Here is a 23,592-nt window from a genome sequence, read left to right as displayed (position 1 = left end):
CTGAGGAAGAATCATGGGGCTGAGGGGATGGGGGAGGCCACAGCCTGGCGGGGATTGAGGAGAAGCTGCAACCCTGAGGGGAGCCTGGGGCTGATAAGATGCAGCCCTAAGGGAGTGTGGGGCTGAGGGGAGCACAGGGCTGAGGAGAAGCCGCAGCACTGACGGAGCACAGGGCTGAGGGCAGTGTGGGGCTAAGGGAGCACAGGGCTGAAGGGAAACTGCGGCCCTGAGGAAAAGCTGTGGCACTGAAGAGAAATCGCGGCGATGAAGGGATGGGGGAGGCCGCGGCCCTGCGGGGCTGACAAGCCCGCGGCGCTGAGAAGAAGCCGCGTCCCTGAGGGGAGCACGGGGCTGAGGAGAAGCCATGGCGCTGAGGAGAACTCGCGGGGCCGACAGGCCCATGGCGCTGAGGAGAACTCGCGGGGCTGAGGGGCCGGGGGAGGCTGCGGCCCGCCGGGGCTGACAGGCCCATCCCCGGCTGCGCCCCGCTGCCCCGGAAGAGGCGGGCCGGGCGGCGGCGGCACCACGTGCGGCGGCATGGCGGAGCGGGAGGGCCCGGGCAGCGGTGTGGTGTCCGACCCCCGCGGGGTACTGCGGCAGGGCCGCGTCTTCCTCGACTTCTTCTGGGACATCGCCAGGCCGGAGCAGGAGGTGCGGCTAGCGGCCACCGAGAACCTCCTGCGGCACCTGCGTGAGGGCAGGAAGGTGAGGCGGGGGTCGGGACTGGGGATGGGTCCGGGCGGCCGGAGGGGCTGCGGGTTCGGGCGGGGGCATGGCGGGGCGCCAGCCGGGCTTGCCGCGGGGGGAGCCCGGCAACCCCGCGGGGTTCGGAGGAGCAATGGGCACCGCCGGAGCTGGGGGTCTGTTTTTCAGGACGATGAGTTGAAGTACACCCTCAAGCGTCTGGTGGAAGGACTGGGAGCCACCCGCAAGGCTGCCCGCCCAGGCTTCAGCTTGGCCTTGGCGCAGGTGAGTATTTCCCAGAGCAGAGCGCTCTCCATCCCCTCACCCACCCCGGTCAGTTCCTGAGGTCTGCTTTGCTGCTTGTAAGGAGGCTGGAGGGCTCCCATGTGGCGGCTTCTGCGTGCAGTTGGCAGAGAAGGCTCATGCAGCAAGCATAGGAAAACTGCAGTTTTAAATGGTGCTAGTATCTTTTAGAAGCACTTACAAAGGTATAAGCTATACCAATATCATGCTTATGCTACAGAATTCCCTTCTGCCTCAAGAACCATCCTTAATTTGCAAACTTTGACCACCTTTTCAAATATACTGCATTTAGAACTATTGTAACTTAAAATTGACTTGCTCTTGGTGTTGGGCTGTTTATGTGGGAGATCAGAAAAGGCAACCCTTTAATACACATTTCAAAGGTAGGTTTTTTTATCTCCCTGTAGTTCGAGTCTGTAACATAGCAGAGTCTCAGCAGTTGGGATCACCAGTGGGGTCTGACCTGATCTCACCTCGGAAGTTGATGATGCAGATGAGCCTGTATTCTTCCTGTTTAGATCAGGCCTTGCTCATGATCAAGAGTTGCGTTGCTTCTGTTACAGGGTCTTGCAGTTGCAGCAAAATGTTCTCATTAATAATCCTGATAAGTCATGTATAGGGGAAAAAAAAAAAAAGGAATACCAGCAGGTATATTTATGTCTACGCTAGTTCCTATTCTGACACATCTACTGATCTAGTTGTTTCAATTCTGGCCTAATAAAGCAGCACATCTGCTGCTATGCTGAACAAGTGTGCAGCTCTATTTTAGCTGAACTTGATAAAACTTCATAAAAAGGAAGAACTGCAAACTGAGCTATTCCATCCATCTCCTCAGGTTTTACAAGCTTTTGAGGAAATTCCATTGTGCACTGTCCTGGAACAGATAAAAGAAAAACACAATCCGGAAAAGGTGAAAAAGGTGAGTCAGGTCATAGCAGCATTGGCCAACAGCTAGTTTAAATTTACCATTCTCTCTTCTTTGAAAGCTTGGTGCCCAGATACTATAGTTTTGTGCTTCTTGCTAAGGCAAACGACCATAATGAAATAATGGAAATGTTTGTAAAAACTGGAAGTTGATGACATTGTCATCTGGCCCTGTTTCAGCTGGGATTCATCTGTGTGATAGAAAGATAGTCTAGGATAGTTCTTATACATAGTGCAGGGGCTTGTTTTTCTGTGTGTTATCTTCTTATGTCATGGTGTTCAACACTAGATCTTCCAGCAGTCTTGTTCCACTGATCAGAGCTATAGCGGAATGTGAAATCTAACTGCTCGGTGAGGTGGATTTTTAACCCTTTTTTTTTTTTCCTTCTCAGAAACTTGTGGAAAATGCTGCTTTTGGAAACTTTTTTGGAGTTATGGCTCTGTTTCAATCTGGACGGCTTGTTAAGGTAGCATTACCATTGTTAATGTTGTTTGTCAGTGCTGGTTCTAGGGCTATCTGAAGTGGAGAAAGGATCTAGAGAGAAAGGCTGGGTCATTGGCCAGTGGATGAGATAGCCCTTGAAGCATCAAGTTCGGTTCATTTCTTTTGCATTATCCATAGGCTTTTTGTGCTTTTTAAACATTTGTTCCTTTCCTGATTAGAACGTAGGAACTGTGTCAGGTAGTACAGGAGGTTCCTACCTTTCCCAGAAGGAAAGGATCTCTTGTCATACACGGCCAGAAAACACTGTTTTGGGGAAAGTTGAGTGGCCTATCATGAAGAAATTGTGTAGATTTCTTATTACAAGTAGACCTAATGGTCTCAAGAGTGGATTATTACCTGAGCCTTCAGTTTAATCTTTGATGTTTTTCCTCTGTTTTGGGCTTATCTTTCCTTTCTAGGACCGGAAAGCTTTGCTGGAGAGCATCCAGCTTCTCCAGCAGCTGGCACATCACCAAACATACCTCAGAGATCTCCCTCGCAAAACTGTTATTGACATCATCTCTGAGGTATAGCCACAGCGTGTGGTGGTTGGGAGGAGGGAGGACTTTGCTTTGGGGACTGCTTTTTCTTTAGTTTGTTTGTAGTTAAAAGGGTGTGTGTGTGGAAGAGTGAGTTTAAACTGTGGGAGCCGTTTTCTGTTTTATCTGTGGACAGATGCTCTTATTCGGGGAAGGATGCTCTGGTTTAGCTTAGTTTGAGTTCGTTATGGACAACCCCATAGCCTGTTTTTTCCTAGTTGACTTGCTTGGGTGGTACATTAGGTGCTGTGTTCTTTTGAATAGAAGTATGCTGAAAACTCTGGACAGCAAAACTTTTTTTCAGGCCTCAAACCTGGGCCTAAGGTTGAACTTTGGGCTGTTGGGAGTGAAAGGATGTAGAGACATGGAGTAAAGGAACTCTGAGTATGTAGTAAAAGCAGAGAGTTCATTTACACTTTCCTTATTTTTTGTGGATATTGTTTGTAGTCAGTGTTAAATCAAAATTTAATAATGTTTTTACATGGGTCATTTAGCCTTGATGTTAGGTTTAAATGTATTTTGAAGCCAGTCTTTAGAAAATATAAATTAAAGCAGGTTTTGTGCATTTCTTATTTTATTGGTGAAAACATGGGATCCAGTTTTCTCTAAAACCATTGAACACGGTTGTTTACCAGCAAGTCCTATTGAAACAAGTAACTTATTTTTGGGAAATATAATTAAAAGCTAATACAAGAGTGTATCCTCCTCCCTGGGCTGAACGGCTTTACAGACAGGAGCAGTCGGACAGCAAGAGAACAATTGCAGCTGGAATCAGTTGACCAGAATTGCTATCTGATGACAACATATTGTCCTACTGCACATGGCTAAGCACCTGGGGACTGTATGGCAGTACTGGACACATCCATTATTTATTTTTGGTTGTTTCACCATAAAGACTATTTCTAAAGTTTCTAGAACAATGCAAGCTTTTAGTAAAATGCCCTACAATGCAGGTATTTTAATATACTACACAGCAAATTAGTCAGATGCCCTCAGATGTTTCTCATATGCTCTCGCCTTCATTCCTGTCTAGGTTCCTGAGACTGTGTTTGAGGAGGTTCTGTTTGGCATCTTGCAAAGTGACCTCGCATCAGCCTTCACATCTCCAGATAACCTGCACCTTTTGCTTGTGGGCATACGGAAATTCCCTGGTGTTCTGAAGCCTCAAAACCTCAAGAAGCTCTTTGGCTCATCTACTGTTGTAAATGAGGAAAATATTCCCAGGTAAGTTCTTAAATAAGGAGCATTAAACGCAACATTCTCGGTCTCTTGGCTAGCAGTGAAAGAAATGTGGCTTTCATTCTCATACCTCCCTGTATTTGCCACTCCAGGTGCTTTTAAGGGTTAGGCGCTAACTGTTGTGCAGGTTCCTAAATTATAGCACTCTCATTTCCAGTGCTCAGGAAATGTTCTTTGTCCTTCAGCAGGATGAATATGGCCTTCAGCAGTCCCCTTCCAGGCCAGATTTCTCGCATTATTTTCTTTCTTCTTCTAGACTAGTAGAGCTTCTGCAAAGCGTTGCCAAGTCTGAGAAGGAGGACAAGAAATTGCCCAACGTAGCATTTGATTTGCTACAAGTTTCACTGAAGGAAGATGCCTTTGAACTGTTCTGGAAAGAAGGTGTAGAGGATGGGCTGTTGAAGGAGAAATCGGGACCTGTGAGGTTTGTTTTAAGACGCATTGTTTGTTGTTTTCCATATTATCCTTCTGTTTCTTACTCCACTCTTTCTGCTGCTGCCCGGTGGTAGAATGGCATATGGTTTCTCACAAAGAATGTCAGAACACTTGCTTTTGGTTATTTAGATGTTCATGAGAAACTACAGGGAGCCTAAATCTAGGAGTTAGTAAGATTTCTCTTAGAATTGTGACATATAACAAATTGGGTGAAATTTAACTAGGACGGCACATAAAGGTGATGCGCCTCATTGGGCACAGAGGTGTCTTAAATCTATAGATTGCTCCTGCAAGACTTGTCAGAGGAGCTCTACTGTCCCTTTCTAAGTGGTTGAGAGGGAGAGTCATTGGACTTTGTCTGTGTGATTTAAGAGGCCAGCTCCTGTGTGAACAAGCCCTAGTTCTGAAATCCGTGTCTAACACTGCTGGACTTGTGCTTTGTGGGATGGACTGAATTAAAATGCCTGGATGTGTTTGGATTCTGACATGGTCTGTGTTTTTAAGTAGGATATGGCTGTGGCTGACATCATACCAAGAACTATTTCAGCTCCTTTTTCAAGTCTAATACTGTGTCCTAGTAGGATTATTCAAGTTGTCTGTTGAGACTCATGCTGTGTAAAAATGCTGCAAAATCTGGAATACAAATCTGTGAGCGTTTTGTGGGAGCATAATTTAATTTGGGCTATAGCAAGGCAGTCTGTGGCCAGGTTTAAATCTTTCTTAGATCAAGAGTTTAAAAGTTGTAGAGGTGCACCTACAAAACATTTCCTTAATATATTACATGAGTCTAACAGTGAAAGGAGACCATTTTCAAAGTCTGAGCAGTTTAAGTCTTGTTTTACTTGGCTTGGGTATGTCTGAAAATACCCTTTGTATGCTCAACAGTATTGCTTTTTTAGCCTGATTTCCTGCAGAAACGAGGCTGGTGCTGTCCATCTAATAACTCCTGAGCCCATAGGGCAATTCTGATCAAATTTGACAGCAAGTTGCTGTCAAAACTAAGTAAATTTGCTTAGTCAAAACTAAGTTTGTATTAGGAGCGTGGAAATAAATATGTGGGGAGAAGAGATCCAGAAGGTGGATCAAGGAAGGAACTGCTGGTGAGGACTCATCTTTTTCTAGACAGCGGAGGACCTGCTACAGGGAGAGATCTCAGCAGCTATACCAGTCAGAAGAAATGCTTTAGGCAGTAGGATTTTTGAAGACAGGATCCATGAGTTTTTGACTTCTGCCTTCCTGCATGCTCCATGTGGCCTGCCCCACCGCTTCTTCTCTGTCTCTTACCCTTGTGTGTGGCTTTACTGCTGTGCCTCTACCTGAGGGAATCTTCTGTTTCCACACAGTTATATGTGCTACCGGTTGCTGGGAAGTGCTCTCCCCTTGTTGTCTCTGGATCAGCTACAGATAGTTCTCAAAGGGAAGGTGATGCAACACTATGGAGAACACGTGGTAACGAGACAGGTAGGTCTTCTGAAAGTACGCGTGCTCAGGGCTAAAGACCCCATCCTGAGCAGAAGTCCTCTCTGCCCTGCTTTCTAGTTTCACATTGTCTTCTATAAAGAAGTTTATGTAATTTTAGACCTTGGACTCTAAGGTTATACTACTGGTTGCAGTTTGCCTGTTTGCCTGTTTTTCGTTCAGACTTTTTAAGAGTTTTGAAACTGTTCAGCACTGACCTACTTGCTTTCATTGATGTTGCTGAGAAAGTTCTAACGATGGGGGAAGCAGAGGAAGGGCAGCCCTCAGCATATTGACAGTGTGATATGTCATTCTTTAACAGTGCTTTTGATTTTGTGTGTCCAGAAAGTCCTTTTTGTCTGTCATTGTGCTGGGTGTTGCATGAACATTTGAAGGCAGAGGCAAAAAGGGACAACTCATGCCTTTCTCTATGTTGGTGCTTGTTTCAATAATCACATCTGAGGTTTAAGCACAAATTTTATTTGGGAATTGGATTTTGGAACGCCTCTTTCTCCTTTCCTCCTGGGAAGCCAGCAAACAACACAGCCCTGCAATAAAGGGAAGAAGAATAAAAGGGGAATACTGATAAAAATAGGCTTTGGCTTGGCTTTTTGTGGTAACTTAATCCTAAGCCTCCTCATGTGGGCCCAAAAATCATTGCTTTCTCTTGGGAGGAATAGGACTTTGCAGTCTTTCTGATCTGGTATCAAAGCAGCAATAGATGCGCGTGTTTGCTCTGAAAATAATGCTTATTGTGGTGCCTCCCTGTATGGACCAACTTTCTCTATGTTTATCCACTGACTTAGTTGTTTTCCTGTTTCTTGTTTTTTATGCTTGTTCCACAGTGAATTAGGCTGTGTTCTTCCATGTACATCAAAAAATTTGTTAATTTAATTCCTGTCTGAAACGTACAAATCCACTGAAGACAATGATTGACTAAATGGAAAGAGAAACCCCTAATATTGTTGATGATGAGGAAGTAGAGAAAATCTTAGTTTTAATTTGTTGGTGTTGTTTCTGTGGGTTTGTTTTCTTCCTTGACACCAGTTATTTGTTTTGGAAAGCAAACACTGTGATCTTGTACTATCTTATGGGGTTCCAGTTGTTGTTGGAGATGGAACTAGACAAAGCTTGAGTCTGATATTTACTGACAGTTATTTTCCTGAATCCACTTTTTTCAACAGGGGAGCCAAAGTACTTGATTTGCTTTTTTTGAGAGATGATTGTTGAAACCCGTGTTGTGAGTTATTAGCCTAATTACAGCAATCTCTCCTGGAGTTTTTCTTCCAGCTTTCATACTGATGCACAAGTATTGAGTTCTCCAACAGCAGAAGCAGAAACTTGCTAAGTTGTGTTTTGTGTGAGATTTCGTGCAGGGGTATGGATATTTATGTTATAATTGGATGTATTTGTAGTTAATTAGGAATTTATAGCCCCTTTATTTAAAAGAACAGTTTTCCCTAGACTTTCATTACTGTTTCTGCTCCTACCAGGTCACTGGGATCATGACACTGTAGCAAACAAGTTTTATTAATTTACGAAAGTTGCAGTGCATTTTTGGAATGAAGCCACAGCTTGCCCTCTTTGAGATTTCTTCAGTTATGCTTTTGGTTTTTTCCATAACAAAAGAGTAGGATTGAATACTGAGGGCTATGAAAGAACATAAGGAAATTGAATGTATGGTGAGATGGGACATGTCCTGGTGGATGGCTCGTGGATCAGTGGCAGGACTGAGGATAAGAGAAAACAACAACACTTCAGGATATAGTTTTTAGGTTAAACGTGTCAACTCCCCCACCTTTCAGAATGCCTCAACACTTCTGAGACACCAGGGAGAGGAGGTGGGATTTGTTCTACCCACTGTAGGTCAGCAGGCTCCAGGGAACTGAGACCGGAATTGATGTGGGGGAGTTTCCAAATCGAGGGAAAGTCTAAGGCAGATGATGTGAGAAACATCCTGGGCTTTTATTCAAAATAAGAGCTGATCAGCCTAGGAGCTTAGCTGCACTGGCCAGCATGTGGTCCAGCCTGCTGAAGCTTGACTGTTTGTGAAGTTCCAAATTAAAGGGTTGAAGCTGGTACATGATAGGTTTCTGTGGTTCCTTACAGTAGTTGCTCCTATATGAGGAAGACCCTGAGGTGAATTTGATGACCTGCTGTATGCCTTATGACAAATGTTCAGGCACATGACTCTAATTTACTTATTGCAGTCAAATCTGTAAAGTGATTTGTACTTATAAAGACACCGACACTCAGTGTGAGATTCCTAACCTGCTTGTTTGGCCATGTTTTTCAGCTTCCAAAGCGATCTAAGTTTGCTCCAGAGATGGAAACGTATATAGATGAATTTCTGAACAGCTGTGATGACCCGGAGAGGCAGCTGGCAGTGATAATCGGCTTCTCTACTCTCACCAACCAGGGCAGTCCAGTGTTTTCTGGCTCTTCCAGGGTAGTTAAACACCTTCAGCCAGTGGCATTGCAAAAATACGTTGACTGGCTCAAAGACATGTTCCTCAGGCCAGACTTGGACTGTTGTTTAGACTTCTCAAGTAACTGGCAAAAGCAGAACCAGGAAAACGTAAACATGTGAGTGTATAGATCATACACCTTCCTCTTCTCTTTCTGTTTTGTGGTTAGAGTTGCTGCCTGTGTGAAGTCTGGTTTGGATGGCCAACGTTAGCTGGTTCTTTTGCCATGAGTTGACAATTGTCATCTATTCTGTTTTTTCTGTCCCAGAAGGTTTAGCCCCAGCATCTGACTCTTTTTACTGGGACAGAATTAAATTCTGCAAATAGGAGGAAATGTGGTGAGAACCAGCCAGCCTGGCCAAAGCAGACTGGGTGACCAAAGCATTTTCTCTTGTCTTTCTAGCCCTGACAGCTCCTTTGGCAGAAATCTCCAGTGGCTTCCTTTTTTAATACAGACTCTCAGGTCTTTGTAGGAATTTTGCATCCCTTTTATCTGACTATTAAACTGGCCTGAGTGCTGTCATCTCCTTGGCCCAGAGCAAATCACTCACTTCCATGTCTCAAGAGTAGCCTGTAAATACATATATCCTTGCGAGGCATTTGTAGCAATTTCTATCTCGAAAAACTTCCCAAGAGAAAGTTCCATCCTCTTTGGCACTGCTGCTGGCTGAAGAGCTACAGCTTGGTGCTGTGGGTACCAAGTTACTTGTGGAGGCCTCTTCCAAGGAAGATGTAGGCTGTTACTCTACCGACTACTGCAATTCTTGAAGTGCTTTTTGCTAAACTGCAGTACCTCAATGGGGTAAATAGACTGTCTTTTGCATAGTAAAAAGCGACCTTGGGGAAATTATCTCTTCTATTATGTGCCTGTTGCTTTCTTACTAAATAACTTTGTCACCATTAGTGTGAAGCCTCTAAATATCTGAAAGTCACCTCTTGCTGTAGTGGATTGCGTGGTTTGTGTTTATTTCGAGATAGTGTTCAAACTACTGATTGTGTCCTCTTCCTTATCGAAAGAGCACACCATAAGATTGTTCGATTAAGAAAATGGATCATGCTCCGACTTTGTAGTATCATTGAAAGTCCAGTGGAAAAAGAAGAGCACCTTGTGATGGATGTTTCCAGGTGAGGATGATTTAAAGACTTAATGCCACATGTGGTTGGAATAATTCTGTTTAGCTCTATATCAGTATTCAAAGTAAGCTGTCCCTGTGACACTAGGCAAATTAAGTAGTGGAAATATTCCATAACATAAATCATTTAGGAGACTAGGTTCTGTTTTCAAAATACCATCTGCAAATTTGGACTAACTCCTGTCATAAGTAGTTCAGGCACTTAAAATCACCTTAGTTCCATTTGTTTTTAGTAAATCTTAGGTTCCTGTTTACCTAGACTGCTGGAGGATACTTGTCGTGGTTTTGTCTGGATTGGCCAATCAAAACAACAGATGTCCCCTCCCCCTCAGAAAGGAGAGGAAGAGATAAGGAGATTTACGAGTTTAGAAAAATAACTAAACTACTTTAATGAAAATAATAATAAATAAGAGAATAGTAAATAATAATAGAATAATAAAAATTAAAGGAAAAAAAGTATACAATATATACAAAACCGTATCCAGCTCCCAGGATGACGATCGCATCAGCAGCAGACACAGGGGAAAGTCCCAGACTGGAGTCAGCGACAGGACAGGAGCTGAATTCCGGAACTAGAGTCAGGAGTGATCAGATTGGGATCAAAGGCAGACGAACAGACAGGGCCCTCCTCAGACGTTTGCCATTGAAGAAAGAGCGAGCCAGAGCAGCGTTGCCCCTTTGATCCCTCAGCTTTTATACTGAGCGTGATGCATACGGGATGGAATACACTGTTGGTCAGTTTGAGGTCACCTGTCCCGTCTGCTCCTCCCTGCGGGTGGGACCCCTCTACGCTTCTCCGCTTCTGACCCTCTAACAGGGCAAAACAATGAAGTTAGCTGACCTTGGTTGTTATAGCAATAAGTATAAGCAAGAGCCTCTGTGCATACCATTCCTTGGTATAATCAGGTCTTAGCACTCCGAGAGTGAACAGTTTCTGAACAATATGCTGTTAATTTCAGACTTCAGTCAGTTAGAAGAGGCCCAGCTAAAAAGCAAAATTACAAATCAGAAAATTGGTTCTGTTTTACCTCAAACCAGGACAATATTACTTGTAATCTTTGCATCGGATCTTAATAAGTATTTATCTGTGAGTTTAAAAGTCTTGGAGAATATGACCCGAATATGACCCACATCTGACAGTCTGAGTATTGTATTGTATACAATACAATATTATGTGTTGGCGTCAAGTATTGGCATTTCACTTTTGTGAAATCCTTAGCATCCTTCTGTCTTCTTCACCCTGTGTGCCTTGAGAAAAGGGTCATCTTATAAATAGTGATTTCTTTTTTTAGTGCATAGGGGTCCTTGAATAAAAATGTGGTCAATATCTGGCGCTGTTTGGTTTGCACACATGGATTGGTTTTGCTTTGATATGACCGAGCTGGCTCTTAATTTTGTCCTTGTTTCCATCCATTCTAGGTTTTGCTTCTTCCATGCTTTCTTTGAGGCTAAGAAAAAGACTGCGCAAATACATGAGGCAAATGTCCTTCCAGCAAAGCCTCTAGATGAACAGTTTCATTCAGTGGCAGAAAACTACCTCTTTGGGTAAGGATTTTCCTTGCACGCCCTAAGCTTGGAAATTTCTCTTTTATCCTGAGGATAAGATCAGCCTACAAAGGGCAGAGCAAGAGGTTTGGGATTGTGAGCTTCTATTGTAGCATTTGTTTGACTCCAGGAGTAGGGAATGGCTTTTTTTAAGGAGATCCTAGATGGATTTCCAAAAGATCCTTGTTTAGTACAATAAAAACATAATTTTACATGGCAAAAGTGCTGAGTATGTTTATGATGATCAGGTAGGTGTGGAGTTGAGCTCAGACTGCTTTTTCTCATAAGGTTTCCATTGCCTCTGTTGCAAGCTAGAAGTGGAAAGACCCAAGAGAGAGGTGGTGGGGTTGTGAGGGTTGCTGTTGGCTTTCTGTCTGTTCTGCATGTGAGCTGCTGATGGCTCTGCAGTTCTCCCTGTAGTAAGGGAGGTGGAAAGATGCTTTTAGGTGACTGCTGAAGCTGGTGCTCGAGCCTCAATAGAGGGAAGGCAGAGGACATGGTGGGACACAGAATGGGAAACAACTGAGAATAGTAGTCCGTGTCCTTGGGGGCACCAGGTATGCTTGGGGACACCAAGACAATGAGCTGTACATTACTGTGCTTGGATACAAGCATGGGTTGAAACTTAGGCCCTGTGAGTCTGGGTTGCGATGAGTGACCAGAGCTCTGGGATGAGAGCACTCTACTGGTGGGTGTTATTTTGGACAGTGTGAGGAGGTTGTCTGGTTCCTCTGACGGTAACGTGCTGGCTGTTTTTCTTTGCAGGATGCTTAATACTTTAAACACCTTGACTGTTTTGGGGGATACAGCGAAGGCTGCAGCCTTGAGGGAAAAGCACATCCATGGTGTGACTGCAGATGGGAAGCTGTGGATCTATCTCCTTGTTGAGTATGCCAACGAGCTGCTTTCCAGTGTGCATGTCAAAGCTGTGAAGCCTTTCACCAAGGAACAGAGGGATGCCTGGGAGAGGTGAGATTTGGCCAGTAAAAGAGAAATTGTGTTCTCTTATCCTCCTGCTGTTGTTCCGGCTGCTGTAGCAGAGCCATTTCACAGAGGTGGCAGTTCCATTTATTCCCTTTGAGTATCCTGCACCTGGATTTCAAGATGCCTTTCTCTCATTACCTCGTTCCTTTCTTTCTGTTCCTTCTGTGTGTTAGGTATGTGTGGGTGGCTGCGTCCTTTTCTGTTTTTGCTCATAATCCCTCTCACGAACATGATTTTAACTCTGCTGATCTTTTCCCCTAATAATGCCCACACTAATTTCTCAGTGACTCTTTTCTGGTGCTCTTTTCTGAGCTTGATTTCCCATAAAGATCTGTGCCTTGTCTGTAGTATTAGGAATCTTGCCCATGCCCAAGTGCAGAGGTTTTTATAAGCCACACAAGGTGAGATAACTATTGTTGGGTTAAGATGGTATACTATATGTATGCCCAAGTTCAAGAAATTAAATGTTAAGTACAGAAAATAGTATTACAGATTTGGTCATGTTTTTAGTCTGATCATAAGAGAGGATTTGCTGCTGTAATTGTGAAAGACTCAGAAGGGTTTCTTTCTTCAGAACACTTCAGTCTGTGAAGAATCTGCAGAAGAAGGAAAATAAATCAGATAGTGCCAAAGTCGTTGCTTTCCAGCAACTTCTGCTTTTAATGGCCATTCATCTTTTCAAGGTAAGACCTCTGAAGCATATTTGAGTGACGTAAAATGGGCTGATAGCTGGGCTTTCTGAACACTGAGCTGGAGAGTTTCTTTGTGTTCAGAGATTTAACCTTTCACAGCCTCTGGCTGCTAGAAATGGGCAATTGGCAGCTAATAAACTGTCATTCTTACACTGACCATAGACAACTCGCAAGGGCAAAGCTTGGCCTGAGCATTGTTTTTGCCTTTGATTTGCTGTTGAGCGGAGCGATTTTTACTTAGATTCATATTTCCTTCTGCAAAGGGGTTGTAGTAGCTGATGTTAATATCTGTACCTATTTAGAGAGGTACTTAGATTTGGGGTATATTCTGTCTGCTGTTGTTGGTAGTGGGGAATTCAGAGAGGGTGTTTACTGTCTGCTTGTGATCAAACAGGATCCATCTGAAACAATGGATGTTCTGAGTGACCTTCTGAACTGCACAGAGAGGGCATTCAGCAAAGAACCTAAGAAGAAAAAGGCTGGTGAGTCCTTCCTGCAGAAAGAACTGGAGTGGAATTTTTAACGGTCTGTCAAAAGACAGAAGATGGCAGTTCAGTGAAGCATTCTGACTGCATCGGTTCTGGCTTGATGCACTTATCCCCAGGAGAATCCCTTCTCCTTCATTCTCTTTCCTTGTCTTTCTAAATGTCTTGTCTCTTGCTCCAGCTCTCTCTCCGCATCCTCAGTGGGTTGTGTTCCTGTCTGTGTGCCTGTTAGAGGGTAGGTGGGCTTCAGAGCTGGCCATTGTTCATATGAGCAGTGTCCAAGGGAGTTCACTCTCTTTGAGTCCTTCTTCTGTGCTGGCCAAGAGCTTGCCTGAAGTGGTGGTATCTATCTGCCAAGGCAAAGCTGTGGGCTCTCCTAATGGCTGGCAAGCCTGAAACTTGCTACTTTCAGAGCTCAAGTTCAGGGCAAACGAAATGTGTCCTGTGTGTAGGTACAGCCTGTTTGCTGATTTAGGCTTGTCCTCGTTTAGGGCCTGCGGAGCTAGGTTGTAACTCAACCAGGAAAGAACCTAGCTTGGTCTTTTGACTTCCTCTCTAACTACGGTCTTGTTCTCTTTAAATATCTGTGTGAATTTGAGGGTGCTGTGAAAATAAAGCTGTAATTCTGTGGTGGCTTGGTTGTATGTAGATCAAGATTCACAGACTTTTGCACTAATGGACCAGTTTCAAATGTCCGTACTTTTCATGGGCTGCTGTGACTCCTGATTTCATTGAAAACACTATAAAATGTATATACTTTTGCTGACTAGCTGCTGATTGTTTTAATGTGGCCAAGTAGGTGTTGCATGATTTGCAGAACTGCTAGTCTGGGTAATGATTTAATGAATAGTAGGTTTTGTTACCTGGTGAGGCTTTGCAGTGGCCTAAAGACGGTTTCAGGCATGTTTCTCACTATGGTTAGTAGCCTTTCAATACAGCTACAATCTTCAGCTTCACAATCGATTATTTCTGGTCTGTGTTGCCAAATGAGTACTTCTAATAGTCAGGTAGAAGGGCTATTATCTTTTCCTTGGTGAATTTTTGTGCAGTCTGTTATTTATGTGCTAGTGCAGTGTTTTTACCTCTTCTTGTCATTGTTTGTTCCTGTGCAGACAATGCAGAGCCAGGATGGGTTGAGGTGATGGTGGAAATCATTCTTTCCCTCCTTGCCCAGCCCAGCCTACTCATACGTCGGATTTCCAGGAGCGTGTTTTTACGGATATGCCCTAATCTGACAAAGCGGGGCTTGCAGCTGATCCTGGATGTAAGTAACTAGCAGGGCATTGTGCTGTTTGCCTGTCTGGTCCTTAACAGATATACAAGCATGTCTCTATTTTGTGGTTAAATAAAAGCCTCCTTGATTTAGAAAGTGTCTGGCAATGTGTGCTACTGAATTTTAAATGTATCTTACAGAGAGGTGTTTTTTGTTTTTTAATTAGTTAGTTAGTTATTTTTATTATTTGTTTGGGTTTTTTTATGGGAACCTGAGATCTGCTAACTTGAAGCTGTATTCTTTGGTAGTTTTAGGCTGATGAAATTTCTGGGTCAGTTTATATAGCTGGTAGATTTTATATGTGAGTATAAATGGTAACAACTTCTTTTTCCTAGAAAGGCTAAGCATAGAGGTGCTAAAAATAAGCGACACTGAAAATCCGAATTGGTCGTACCACTGAGTAAGGTGGTATCTTCTGAGAGAGTAATAAGTGGGTTGCAAAGATGGGCTGTCAGGTACTGTATATGATGAATCTAATACTTCCTTTGTAACAACTCAAAATGTGTGATGTCACCAGTCTCTTCTCTCCACCTCTTTTGTTTCTTATAGACAGAACTTAGCATATTAACAAACATGATATTATAAGCCAGAAAGTAGAATGCCCTTACGTACTGTTTCATTATTCAGCTGGCTTACTGTGCCGAAATTCCTGTCTGTTGTACACAAGAAATACATCCAAAACAAAACACTGAAAAAACAAGTCCCACTTTTTTCAGGTTCTCGACCCGTACCAGGAGCAAAATGAAGAAAGTGCTGTTGTTGTGATGGAAGAATCAAACAAAAAGATCAAATCTGCACATGACATGGTAATTGATATGCCATTGCCAGTGACAAATACTCTTCAAACCTTCACTGTTTAAAAATAATGTTTCTCCTGATCTGTGGTAATAGATGGAATTGCATTTCTCTGTTGAGTAAAATGTCTATTAAGATTTATTTTAAAAGTGCAGCGTACAAATGGCTTGTTGGAAGTGCATGTTTATTAGTCTCTTGGCCTTGAAGAAAACACTGTTGTAGGTATGGCTGTTTGAATAGATGACTTCCTGAAAGCAAATGACTGCATTCTGAAATTAGCACAGGCCTCTGCAGCCACAGACTGAATTGTTGCTGTGATGCACAGCCATCTGAATTCAAGATCTTGGGTTTTAAGAACTGTAGAGATTTGAGTCACAAAGCGTTACAAGCATTAGCAGAAAGGAGAGTCAGATTGGGGCTGTTACTTCAGATGTTCCTTGGAAGCTTCTTTTTGATACTTATTTAATATGACAGAGAAGTCTGTATTATGTTCTGCCTTTAGCTTTTGTGAAGATCTGGTATCTCATTATCTGAGGTGTCTTTACCTGAATCTGAGGGCTGGAAGCAGTGGGGTGAGGGGAGGCTTGAGTTTTTATTTCTAAACACCTGAGAATTGAGTAGGGCTTGAAGAACAGCGGGGTCAGGAGATGAATTTTTCTTCCTCAGGACAAGGAAGGAAGTGAGGACTCCTCAGATGAAGATGACTCTGAGGAAGAGAATGACAGTGGAGACGAAGAAAAGAATGAAGAAGTTGATGATGATTTTCGTAGTCAGCTGATGAATGTTCTCCAAGCAGGGAATGCATTGGTACGTTTTCACTGCCTACCTTGATACAGATACCAGGAGGTTTGGGGTAGTGAAAGATTATCTAATACCCATGGGTCTGAGCCCATGCAGTGATAACCCTGGCAGTCATCTTTGTAGGGCATTTGAAGCAGGAGGTCAGGATCTTCAAAGCAAGCTGTGGGAATAAATCCCTTATTCTTTTATTTATTGTTAATGTGTCTTGAGTGCTTTAGCTTGTCCAGTCTAGCCTGATACAGCTTGTATTCCTGCCTGTAATAAATGAGATTGATGTGAACTAAAGCACTAAGATACTGTTATGTGGTGCCTGTATTTGCTGGCCTGTGTGGAGGAGTGTGATCTCTGTAGGCCACTCTGGAGATTTACCATAGCAGCGTGGGAGTGTGGCTTAATGATTCTTGTAAAGGCTACAGACATAGCAACGTATTTGCCTTTTTACTGAAGGAGCAGCAGCCCAGAGGGAGTGGGTGTCAAAACCTCTGCCTCTTCCCTCTCCTGATCCTCTATCTCTACGTGTTAGTAATGTGCAGCCAGGATTACCTGATAGGAAATAAGAGCTAGATTTCTCATGGGTCTAAGCAGCTGTTTTCCCTCCCCATGTTCTTATTCTGGATCTAGAGGTTGCCACATCCCTACTGTGAGTCTGGTCTTGGCTGTGTTTTTCTTCCCAACTGTCTCTTTGAAGTACATGAGATGACATGTTGTTTTTGTATTCTAAAAACAAAAGGGAGGAGATGAGAGTGATGAAGAGCTGGATGATGAGGCTATGATGGCTCTTGACAAGAACATCTCAGCCCTTTTTGCAGAGCAGCAGAAACGAATCCAGGCAAAGAAGGATGAGAAAGACAGGATACGGAAGGAGGCGATCCTGCGGAGGGATTTCAAGATTAAGGTGGGAGATAAGCGTTTGGTGTGAAGACCTCTGGCTTACTAGCATGTTAGTTGTAGCCTACTGCATGCCATGAGCTACTTAACACTGAAGAGCTTGGACATTCGTGTATGTCACAAGCTCCTGGAAGTTGAGTCTGGATGATTCTGGTTTTGTACAGTACCTGGCACAGTGAAGTGGTGGTCAGTGCCCAGGGCCTCACAGGCCTACTTCAAAACAAAAAGCAGGACTGTGCTTTCAAAAAGTGAACCGTGGTTTCCATTTACTGATCTGAAATGCTTCAATTTATGAGATCCTTCCCCACACCTACCCAAAGGTAGGTGCCTGTCAGTTTTTGTAAACTGAACAAGCTTGATATGCATAAAATCCCGCTGGTAACTTTGCAGTGTAAGCTTTTTTTGGGCTTGTTATGCTAGTAAAATTAGGAGGGTTATGATTAACACCCTGTCCTGGTTTGAGGTAGAACAGAACCGATTTTCTTTTCAGTAATTTTACTTTTCAGTAAAACTGTGACACACGCCCTAGTTATTTGTGACTGTAATACTCACTTCAGGCCACCTGGTGTCAGCGTGGACTGTCCAGGATATTCGGGCATCCAGGGACAGCGCCAGCCACTCACGTATAGAAATTGGTGTCAGATTAGCCAAGGTGAACGCTGAGCGGTGTAGTGAGCCATTGGCTTTACGGCATTGGCATTCTGATGCTGTGCTCTAAGAGGGTGATTTTATGCTGATGCACTGTCTGGAAGTCAAGAGGGGCTTACAGGGGCGAGGGCACATCTCTGGTGCTAACAGAGATCTCTGCCGAGGTGTAGTAACTGCAGGTCTGGCCAGGTAGAGTGATTCTCATAACTGCTGTTTCTACATAGCGTCACTGCACAAAATAGGCTGAAGTCAATAGAAAGCCTTTAATCTTCAGTTTCAAATTTTTAATTTTCTGTTTCTCATGCCCTAGCAGTACAAATGATAGCAGGAGGTGTACAGATCTCAGCTGTAAATAGTTTTCTCCAGCCCTCTCCAGCTGCTCTGTAGCACACTCCAGTCTGAAGGAGCTGCTCTGGGTAGGTCCATCATGTTTCCCTGTCTGCATTAGTTCTCATGTCAGTACTTCGGTTTGCAGGTGCTGGATCTGATTGAAGCGTTCCTGAGTAAGCAATCAGAGAACCCCTTGGTGTTTGACATCATTGAGCCCCTGCTTCACGTCATTGAACAATGCATGATCTCAGACTCTGGCAAGCAGGAGGTTGACTTCCTCCGGAAAACAGCCAATATCTTCAGGTAAGTGTCCTTAGTCCTCCAGATAATAGGCAACGGCTTTTGACAGACATTAGCAGTGCTGGTTGAATCACAGAAGTTGGTCTTTCTAAGATTGAAGACAATTGCTATGCTTATAGATTGTGTGGAATTAGATTACCAGTACCACACACAAACAGAACGCTTAGTCATAAGCTGCAGAAAAAAAATTGGATCTGGGTTTTCTAGTCTAAGGAACTTCAAGTGACAAACCGATTTGCAGGTGAAAACCTTAAGAACAAACTTTGGTATTGCAGGCATGGTGCCATGTAACTGAACATCTCCACAGGCCTCTGACGTCCGAGTCAGGGCATGCAACAGCTCCTTGGGTTTACAGAGTTGCTGCTGTGGCTGGAATGAAACTCCCAACAAGTTATTATTGGGACAGGCAGAGTGCAAATTTTCTCTGTTCATGGCCAGAAGTGAGGCATGATACAAGCTAGACACGGACATAATGCATGATGTGTGACACGATGTGTCTTCTGTACACCACTCACTGATGTCCTTAGCACTGCTCTCTACATGCTGTTGAGAAACAGTCTGTAGAAAAAGGGTTTAAGGCAGCTAGTTCCCATTGTGGGAGCTCTTGAGGAAAGTTGGCTGATGCATAAATAGGTGCTTGAGGGCAAAAAGTAGTAAGTTTCCTCACCCTTCTTGCCACAGTAATGACTGCCTCTTTTGCTGCCCACAGCCAGCACCATTTTTGTTTATGTGTCGCCCTGAGCCCAGTGATAAGGGTTCATAGCCGTCTGTTTCCCAGAGCTCTTTCTGTAGGTAATGGCTTTGTTTTCAATGCTCTTTCAGGAACTCATTGTGCAGAGCTAAGCAGTACTGCAAGAGAGTGGGTGCCCTGCGAGAAGATTTGCATGCTTTTGTGGAGAGGCTTGTGAATAAGGCCTGCAAGCACACTGACTGTTCAGTGGCTCTCTATTATTTCAGGTGAGTGTTAAAAATGAGCGTATCTACTTGGTGCTGTGGGCTGGTCTGTAAGCAAGCATAACATTGCATGTTAAAACAGCTCAGAGAAGCAAGAGATTCGATGAAGGCTAGGTGCCAGCATCTGTGTCTTACATGAGGACTACTCAGTCATCCTGGCAGTCTGAAGCATTTTCAAACAGATGTCCATTTTTTGCCGATTATCATCTATGGGCTCTGTGATACAGAAACGGTCTGGTACAGCTTTGCTGATAGTGATAGGAAGCGCTTCCCTGTGGCTTCATTGGGGAGTAATGGTGTGTGATTCAGTGTGGGGTTGAGCGTAACTTACAATCGCTCTGCAATGATTCTTTGGTAAATACAGTGGTTTACTGTCCCCATGATAGCACAATGAAGACAATAATGATTGAGTCGTGACTGCACATACCGGTATTCATATCTTTGCTGCTGAATACAGGTGAATTAAGATAAGCCATAAGTGTATTTGTTAGGAAACATAAGCAATCGTGCTGTTTCCTGGTGTAAATGGGAGTGCCCCTTGGGCTTGCAGGCAGTTTCAGGAGGACTTTCATACTCTGTCTGGGATTTCTGAACACAACTGAGTATGCAGTGGGTACCATGTTGCATCGTCAACGCAGTGCCATTGGGCAGTGCTGGCTCTGCAGCACACGTGGCTGTGCGGGAACAGTGGTACTTCCTGGCAACACGGGGCTGACTGTGTGTGCTGCATGGCTCCCTGACAGCTTCCTGGCAATGCCAGTCCTGAGTGGAGCCATGCCCAGTTAATACAACATTTCTCAAAAGCAGCAGACTGTCTGTGTGCTCTCTCAGTTGATATGTCCGAGTTCTTCAGGCACACAGCAGCCTGAGCTGAGGGCTGCCCTGCAGCACTGTCTGAGCTGTGCAGGCTTGGAAATCCTGGGCAAATGGCAGAAGTCCTCAAGCAGTGCTAGGCAAAAGCATGAGCTTGAGGAAACCAGGCTGATAGTGGGGATGTCTGACTGCAGTGATAGATAATGAAACGATGCAACCTCCTAGGATGTATTTGTCTTTAGATCTGGCAAGAGTGGGTTAGACTGAGAGAAGGGGGCCTCTCAGTCTCTAACCCCCCTTGGTACAGAATAAGCTGCTTGCATCCCTTGGCCTCTGCCCTCAGGTGGCTTTGGAGTGGCACTGTGACACTGTGGTAACTGCTATGTTCACCCCTTTTCCTTTTGTTTTTTAGTGCCTCATTATACCTGCTCAGAGTGTTGAGAGGAAACACACCTGATAAGTCATCAACTCCTCCTACCCCTCTGCCAGAGAAACAGAGCAGCACCATCCCTCAGGCTTCTCAGGTAAGACAGCAGGCTTCTCTTGAGGCAGTCTTTTTTGTCAGTAAAGTTGCATTACCCCATTTCTCTGAGCGGGCCTTTCTTATTCAGTCTCACTGTTCGTGCTTCCTCCAGATACCTGTCTACATGATTTCTTTTCCATAAAGCTGCCACATTCCCCATCTCCTGGCCCTCACCCTCCTGCCTTTGCAGTGCCTGCTTGCCCATAGCCACCAGGGGCTGCTGATGTACAGTGGATCCAGGTTAATTGCTGAAGAAGCCTGATGTATGTTTATGCTGCTCTTCTGGCTGATTTGCTATTTTTTTCCATTAACTTCTTGGCAGTCACTTTGAGTTTTTTTCCAGGAAGGTGCTGAGGAGCAGGGACGCACAGGATGGTGGTGGATGAGAGTGAACTCCTATGTCGGGCTTGGGCTGAGTTATCTCGGGGTGAAGAGAGTGTGGAGCAGCCCTGATTTCAGTGGTAGTTGTTTGCAGGGGAGTCTTCATCTGGTTGTGCTATGGGTGTCTATTACTTGGGGAGCCTTACTGTCTGGTCCCCTTTCACCTGCTGTCTCTGCTGAATTTCACAGGTGTCTGAACTTGGTGACCCTATATATTAGGCGTCCCAGTCCAGTCTACTCCACTAGAGACCTAGCAAGTAGTGTTTCACTAGCTAGCCTGATACTTGGCTCTGAACCTCTCAAATTGTGTGCAGGAATTAGTGCCTTAATCCTTTTGATGTTTTGTGGGGGAGGACAATAAACAGGATTGCCTCATGACAAGGGAGGGCTTGGAAGTTACAAACACTGAGATATTAGTGGCTGAAAAAGTAGCCAGTGTTTCTCAGGCTTAGTGAGAGACTGAGAGTGCTAATCCAAGCAGCTCTTGTTCTATGCTGGGCCTTTCTGGAAAGAAAAACAAAGTGGGAGATCTGTGGGGAATATAAACATCATACTTGACGTTGAGGCTAGAGTGAGACACGCTTCACGGCATCCTGGTGCAGATTCACAGGAAAGGCTACTATTCCTGTGGGAACAGAGCTGTGGCCTTGACCAGCTAAGGACACAGCCAGCAGCTGAAGTGAGTTGCTGGTTTGAGGGAAGTGACGCAGTTCAGTTTGTGGGATGCTGCTGATGCTGACGCTGTGTTAAGGCTGGGAAGGTTTTGCAGTGGGGAACCAGAGGCAAAGGTGTGGTGTGTTTCCAGTGAGTAGTGCCTTGTGAACATAATCTGGAGCTTTTCAGTAAGTGGGAAATGCTCTATGATGCAGTGGCCAAATTTATGAAAAAGCCTGTTACTGTAAAAGAAATTTTTTACACTAAACATCTGCATGGGAGGAGGAATAATTTTTTTTCCCTGCAGATGTGTATGTCAAATAAGTGCTAAGTATAGACACTTTAGTAAGGAACTGAGGTCTTATCTTTCAAGGTCCATCTCCCCTGTTCCACTCTAGCCTGCGTTCAGCTGTAGTGGCGCTGGGAGTTTGACGTGAGAATGGGACACCACATTAACATGGCTTTAACTTGCTATGGGGCCATGGAAAAATTGCTTAGGCAGAGGTCAGCAAAAGGCCCATCTGCTATTGTGAAGATCACAGCTTTGACCCCCTGGGCCTTAATTTTTCTTTCTTCCTAGAGAGCTGTGCTTCCCTGGCAATATGAGAAGAGTCAGGAATGTGGGGATGCGTTGCTCCACGCTTAGCTCTTCATTTGCCCCTGTGTTGTTACTTTAGATCCATATGGCCTGTGCAGGTCTCAGCAGGTTACTGCATGTCTGGGTTTCTTGTTCCCCACCAGAGGGGGATATTAGAGCATTTACACAGTTCTGGGATTGCTGGATCCCTGATCAGAGCTAGGGCTTGTCTGCTGAGTACCTGGACATAGCTGCTAAGTGTATGTAGATCTAGTTATCTACATACGCTAATATTTACAGATTCAGATAGCTCTACAGCTGAGAACACTGTGTGCACGGCACAGCTGCTGCAGGATGGTCTGAGTGCTCTGTGAACCTAATGTGTGTTAGACATGCCCACCACAAACCTGGAAGCACGGTCCTCACACGACAGACAGTGTATGCAGTCTTACTAGAAAGCTGTGCTACCCTTCACTAACATGGTCATATGGCTATTGGTATTTGGGACAACATGTTTGAGGCCCACTCTGTTGTTTCTTCGTGGTTCCATGTTGTATCTTGTAGGTCTGTATCATACAAACTACTCAAAAATATCTAGTTGGAAAAATCTGTGTGCATTGGTAGAAATTAATTACTTGTGATCCACCCTTGTGTTTCACTGGAAACGTTTTTGCTCTGCTTTTTCCCTATAGCTTTTCAGCACAGGTTGTTTGGATATGGAGAGGGTGGCTGTAATATATCGGGAAGCACTGACACAATTGTTAACTAAAAGGAAGACTGCCCTTACAAGCTCCATGTTCCATGATTTCTTCAGACGCTTCCCGGTAAGTGTTGCTGGTTGTGTGGTATGTTGTCTTCTGGTTGCTCCAAAGTACGGTTTTAATTCTGGGGAAAGTAGGGTGAGAAACTTCTCCACTTCACTGCAGGCTTTTAACACTGCTGTAAGGTTTCCTAGGATCTTCACCTGCTCAGACTCTTACAGCGTGTGTTTTGATAGCAATGCTGCAGAAGGCTGGGATCTCATTTCTGGTTTGGATTGGGATACTGCATGGAGAACATAGATGAACAGAAGGCTGCTCTTCAAAGCATAGCCTAAGAGGCTCTAATTTTTTACCAGTCTTCAAGACAACGTGGATGAGCCAGGTTTGCACAAACGTAGGAGGGGCTGGCTTGTTTAGACAGCTGACGTAGCTCCTGTCCAGCTTTGCTCTGACTGCACGCTCAGTTTATCAATTTTGTTCCAAAACGGCTGCAGAGCCTTGGAGTCTAATTGGAATCTAAT

At 44.3% G+C, this 23,592-nt stretch overlaps 1 protein-coding gene across 1 annotated transcript in view; it reads left to right on the top strand.

Annotated features, from left to right (window-relative positions):
- The first annotated feature begins 224 nt into the window (after positions 1-224).
- The window catches only part of MYBBP1A (MYB binding protein 1a), a 62,097-nt gene continuing 38,729 nt past the window's right edge, over positions 225-23,592 (top strand). The window contains exons 1-22 of the mRNA XM_063342023.1: positions 225-705; positions 874-969; positions 1,823-1,906; positions 2,304-2,378; positions 2,815-2,922; positions 3,968-4,158; positions 4,430-4,597; positions 5,952-6,069; positions 8,363-8,652; positions 9,552-9,659; positions 11,087-11,212; positions 11,978-12,181; positions 12,771-12,879; positions 13,283-13,370; positions 14,486-14,637; positions 15,363-15,452; positions 16,108-16,248; positions 16,973-17,137; positions 18,254-18,411; positions 19,231-19,365; positions 20,588-20,699; positions 23,003-23,134. Coding sequence (XP_063198093.1) covers positions 538-705; positions 874-969; positions 1,823-1,906; positions 2,304-2,378; positions 2,815-2,922; positions 3,968-4,158; positions 4,430-4,597; positions 5,952-6,069; positions 8,363-8,652; positions 9,552-9,659; positions 11,087-11,212; positions 11,978-12,181; positions 12,771-12,879; positions 13,283-13,370; positions 14,486-14,637; positions 15,363-15,452; positions 16,108-16,248; positions 16,973-17,137; positions 18,254-18,411; positions 19,231-19,365; positions 20,588-20,699; positions 23,003-23,134 — 3,018 coding nt within the window. The 5' untranslated portion in view covers positions 225-537. The remainder of the gene's footprint in view (positions 706-873; positions 970-1,822; positions 1,907-2,303; positions 2,379-2,814; positions 2,923-3,967; positions 4,159-4,429; positions 4,598-5,951; positions 6,070-8,362; positions 8,653-9,551; positions 9,660-11,086; positions 11,213-11,977; positions 12,182-12,770; positions 12,880-13,282; positions 13,371-14,485; positions 14,638-15,362; positions 15,453-16,107; positions 16,249-16,972; positions 17,138-18,253; positions 18,412-19,230; positions 19,366-20,587; positions 20,700-23,002; positions 23,135-23,592) is intronic.

This window comes from Chroicocephalus ridibundus, chromosome 7 (genome assembly GCF_963924245.1).
Source record: "Chroicocephalus ridibundus chromosome 7, bChrRid1.1, whole genome shotgun sequence".
Classification (NCBI taxonomy): Eukaryota; Metazoa; Chordata; class Aves; order Charadriiformes; family Laridae; genus Chroicocephalus; species Chroicocephalus ridibundus.
The sequence above is the reverse complement of the archived record's forward strand: the minus strand, read 5'-3'. Positions and strand labels throughout refer to the sequence as shown.